General features: G+C 37.6%; 1 protein-coding gene across 1 annotated transcript in view; it reads right to left on the bottom strand.

Moving 5' to 3' along the window:
- Positions 1–3,877: 3,877 nt before the first annotated feature.
- Positions 3,878–5,067, bottom strand: part of TLR2 (toll-like receptor 2) — a 27,321-nt gene continuing 26,131 nt past the window's right edge. Inside the window, exon 2 of the mRNA XM_008585226.1 lies at positions 3,878–5,009. Coding sequence (XP_008583448.1) covers positions 4,796–5,009 — 214 coding nt within the window. The 3' untranslated portion in view covers positions 3,878–4,795. The remainder of the gene's footprint in view (positions 5,010–5,067) is intronic.

Below are 5,067 nucleotides of genomic sequence, written 5' to 3'. Positions count from 1 at the left end.
GCCCAGAAAAAGGTATGTCTTATCTGATGAACTCGTGCTGGTATACGATGAGTTCCCTGTGAGGTGCCGGCTACAGGAAAGCCTGGAGCTAAGTTTTTGCTCATTTATAGCAGCTCCCACTATCCTTGGTTTTCCAATATAGTCATTTCCTTCTTCCTCTTTCTTTTAGCATGTACCCTTGACTTTATTCTTGTTTTATAGTTTTGGATTTTATTGTAAACAGTCTCAATTTATTTTCAGAAATTGGATGTTCTGTAAATAACAATGATAACCATAATGCTATAAAAATCATGTAAAGGATTTTGAGCACATAGAATTAACAAGAAAGGAAATACACATACATTGCTTATTACATTTGCAAATGATATTTATGAATATTTCTGCTACTTGGTTGTATATAAAACAACCTCCTTAACAGAGATTTAGCTGGGAGCACACACATTGTTTGTACGGACAAATTTTGGAGTGGCTTTGTTACTTGGTGGCCTGGCAACCTGTGGTGATAGGAATAGTTCAAGGCATTAACTATTCTCTAGGACTGGAATAGTACTGCAAACCTACCCCAGAAGCAATGTATTGCATGATTGAAACATCTTAAAATCCTTGGTCCTACATTTAATATTGATATTCTTTTTTAATTTTAGAGATGCTCCTAAGAGTTAAGAAAACTAAGTAAAATTTGGTGTCATGCTTAAAGCAGTTTGTCTATGTGGAATGAATTTAAAGAGAAGCTGAACAGTGGAATAAACAAAGCGTGCTTTTTCATCTTTCTTATTACAAGTGTTTTCTAACCCATGTATGCAACACATTTGTTACACTCCATTGTGGACATTCCACCTCCAGTTTGGCTGATAATGATCTCTTCTGTTAAGTGTTTCAGAGGCTTACAAAGTATCTCACATACGACTTTTAGTTATAATTAATACCTTTTCATCGGTACAACATCTTCAAAGAAGTAGGTAGAATTGTCAAGTAATCTATGGCTTAAGGATATCGTCTTTTCTGCCCTCTGTGCTTGTCACCACAATAGTTCAAGGCATTAACTATTCTCTAGGACTGGAATAGTACTGCAAACCTACCCCAGAAGCAATGTATTGCATGATTGAAACATCTTAAAATCCTTGGTCCTACATTTAATATTGATATTCTTTTTTAATTTTAGAGATGCTCCTAAGAGTTAAGAAAACTAAGTAAAATTTGGTGTCATGCTTAAAGCAGTTTGTCTATGTGGAATGAATTTAAAGAGAAGCTGAACAGTGGAATAAACAAAGCGTGCTTTTTCATCTTTCTTATTACAAGTGTTTTCTAACCCATGTATGCAACACATTTGTTACACTCCATTGTGGACATTCCACCTCCAGTTTGGCTGATAATGATCTCTTCTGTTAAGTGTTTCAGAGGCTTACAAAGTACTCTCACATACGACTTTTAGTTATAATTAATACCTTTTCATCGGTTCAACATCTTCAAAGAAGTAGGTAGAATTGTCAAGTAATCTATGGCTTAAGGATATCGTCTTTTCTGCCCTCTGTGCTTGTCACCACATGGCTGCTTTGGCACCACAAAGCCCTTCTATTGCAGAGGGGATTACTCTCAAAGCCTCTGGCACAGGGTGCCATGCCTACTCAGTGGGCCACAGCTACTCTGGGGTGCCTGGCACTACCAAATGCACTCAACCTATCCAAGGTCTGCACTAAAGAGGAAAGAATCAGTCTCTTCTTTTGTGCCGCTCTGTTCACATCCACACACACACACACACTCCCATGTGCATGCACAAGGACATGCTCAATCATTCTATTGCAGGACTCTGCTTTTATTTTTTTTATAGCATTTATCAATACCTGGAATCATATCATAAATTTATTTGTTTATTGTCTGTCTTCCACTCTATGAAGGCAAGGAATTTTATCTGTTTTGCTCCCTACTATATCCCCAGAACTTAGAGGAGTGTCTGGCACATAATAGGAACTAAATAAATACCTGTTGACAGAATAAATTAATCTGGCAGAAGGGAACAAAATTAACTGGAAGACCAGTCAGAAAGAATTAACCCAAGAATGATATGTTGGTCTCCCAAAATTAATTCATTTTAAATTACTGGTCATTTGTTACACAGCCAACACTATACATAACACCAGACAACTACTATGCAATACATGAAACCATAACACTTGTATGAAGTACAAAGGAAATACAGCAATTGTTCTCCTTGTCCAGGTATTCACAGCATACTTCACTTAATGCTATTCAAAGTTCCATCATCAAGATAACTCATACTAAGATTTCTACCTGTTGAAAATTTTCCTTCTCCAAACTGCCCAATGCTTCAATATTACAATTGGTTCACCATCCAGATTACTGGAAGATTTAGTTCTGGATTATTTCTCTACACAGCAAACATTTCAATAATTCAATACTTATTACATGCTAGGCATGTTCAAGGGTTAAGGAGATAAAACAGAATTCTCGAGCTCATAGTCTATCAACAAATAAAAGACCTCACATTCGGATAAAGCACTAGCTAAAAATCAGTTTTTCTTCTGTGGAAAGAATTGATCTTTAACCCTTAAATTGATCTCTGATGTATTTGCCACTTACCTTTTATGGACAGCTGCATGAGGGTAGTTTTAAGAACTTGTTAGACCTCTAAGCAAAAAAAAACAGTATTTCTCTGCATAGAATTCAAAATGACCCTTAGAGTTCAGAAATGTCAGATAATCACCAAATAATCTCAGGGACAAAAGTGAAGATGTGATTTTCTTTATACAGTGTTAGTATTTACAATCTAATACCAATTTTGTAAAGTAGTATATACATTGAAAAAAAGATTGGAGAGCTACACACTACAAAGTTACCAGTGTTTACCCTAAAGTGATGGGATAAGAGCTGACTCTTATTTTTTATATGTTCTTGTCTCTTTTCCAAAATTTCTGCAATGAACATGTTTAACATTTGCAATAAGAAAAAATAAAGATTATTCTTCAAAGATTATTTTAAATTTATCAGCTCACCACAAAGCTATTTCTATTGCTGTTTTTAAAGACTTGAAATTCAGTATATAGATCAAGTCAACTTTAAATCTATCTGATTCTCATGATAATTAACATGGTGCTTTATTAACATGGCAGGAAAAAGAGAAGTAAAGCAGAAAGTTCATTATTGTGTTTGGTGTTTGTAGCTTCTACTCAAGTTTCCTTCTTCTGAACTCGCCCGTCTTTTGCTTGGGCTGGTTACTGTTTCCTGCATCATGCTGTCCTGGGAGTTTGTATAAGAGTAGCAGCACTGTGTGAGTTCCCCAAGGACTAATGCCTGCTATGCGCTTAATGAACTTATTTCTTTGGGGTATTCTTCTGCAGACAGTAGGGTCTTTCATATCCCTGCTGGTACCCGTAACAGAAAAAAATATCCATTTACTAGTCATAATATATAAAGCAATGAATCACTTCCTGGAAAATAATAATCATGGTGGTGGCTAACATCTACCACACACATCTCTAACCCTGCACACACTGCATTTGTGGTTCCCATTCTCATAGGCCTGGTCCTTCTGCCTTCTTCATCCCTCTAGAGGGAATGGTAACCAAGGGGTATGTGCTCAGTGTGTACTTCCATTACCGCATTCCATACTCTTGATAGCCTAGGGTGTAAAGATCAGCATCCCCATCTTAAAGGACAGGAAAACATTTTGGATCAGGTCAAGTGAATTGCCTAAGATTACACATCTGCTAACCCAGATCTTTCTCCACCAGAGACCAATGGACCATGTAGACCCAGTTCTGGTTGAGCAGGGGTCAAAGGGTTCACTTCCTTTCATGTGCGGTTCCCAGCATAAGAAAAAAGTCACACAGAATCAGTAAATAGCTCTCAGCAAAGAATGTTCCATCAAAATGTAATTTATTATTAAATCTAGATTATAAAAATTAACATATGGTGTCTATCTTTAAATTATTGTGTATCAAACTATTTTCAAGTAATTATGAGGGCCTTCTAGGTATATGCTTTTTTAAGGATCTATTTAGCTCACATGTACTTTTTTAAATTTTCAGAAGGAAAAGAAAAGGAAGGCCTTATTAGAATTAGAAACAAGACGACTTCAAAGAAGAAAAAAGCCACAAAATACGGAAGGTAGACTAGAAAACAGGAACTGAGAGCCAGAGCAACTAACACTAGTTGGAACTTAACAAGTGGTTGAAGGCTGAGGAAGATGAGAGTTAGGACAGGGGAGGCTTCTTTCAACTTCTTCTAAACTGAGTATTTTATTTACCTGAGTAGTTTTGTTTTTGTGGAAAGATACCATTTACTGTACCTTGTGTTATGTACACAAGTCTCTCAAGTCTATGGCTGGAGGAACCTATCAAATACCCAAAAAAGACCCAGTTCCCATGAAAATATACCCTCTGGATATTTTGCATCCTGTAAAGGTAGATGGGGACAGACAGCACTTTTTTCTAGGAAAAGCAACAAGTGTGGCTGAATGCCCCAAACGTTTTGCCATGCTGCTCTTGTGAGCAGTCACATAGAGAAGTGCCATCTGGGTTGTGTGGAGAATGCCCTGTGTAGCCACAGGTGAGTCTCTTCACAGAAAGCCGACCGACTTGACACAGTCTTTGGAAATCTTCAGTTCAGTTTTTATAAAACAGCACTTGAGTAAAAGAAGTTTTAGTAGTTTTAATAAGCAAAGTCCTCAAATGACGGTACATTCACGTGGTTTTTATACAATCATATCAGAATGAATTTCGGTACAACTAGCGATAGAAAGCCCACAACTAGACCAAGACTAGCCCCTAATACAAGCCTAGGACTTTATTGCAGCTCTCAGATTTAACCAGAACCCTTCCTGCTGAGCTTCGTCACTGGGCCACTCCAGGTAGGTCTTAGTGTTCATGATCTTCCGCAGCTTGCAGAAGCGCTGGGGAATGGCCTTTTTCTCAAGGGGCTCCAGAAGCACAAGAATGGCAGCGTCATTGTTCTCATCAAAGAGACGGAAATGGGAGAAGTCCAGCTCGTACCTGCACCACTCACTCTTCACAAAGTTCTCAGAAAGCACAAAGACAGTTTTGTGGCTCT

This window comes from Galeopterus variegatus, unplaced genomic scaffold (genome assembly GCF_000696425.1).
Source record: "Galeopterus variegatus unplaced genomic scaffold, G_variegatus-3.0.2 Scaffold3502, whole genome shotgun sequence".
NCBI lineage: Eukaryota > Metazoa > Chordata > Mammalia > Dermoptera > Cynocephalidae > Galeopterus > Galeopterus variegatus.
This window is presented reverse-complemented; position numbering and strand designations above follow the sequence as displayed.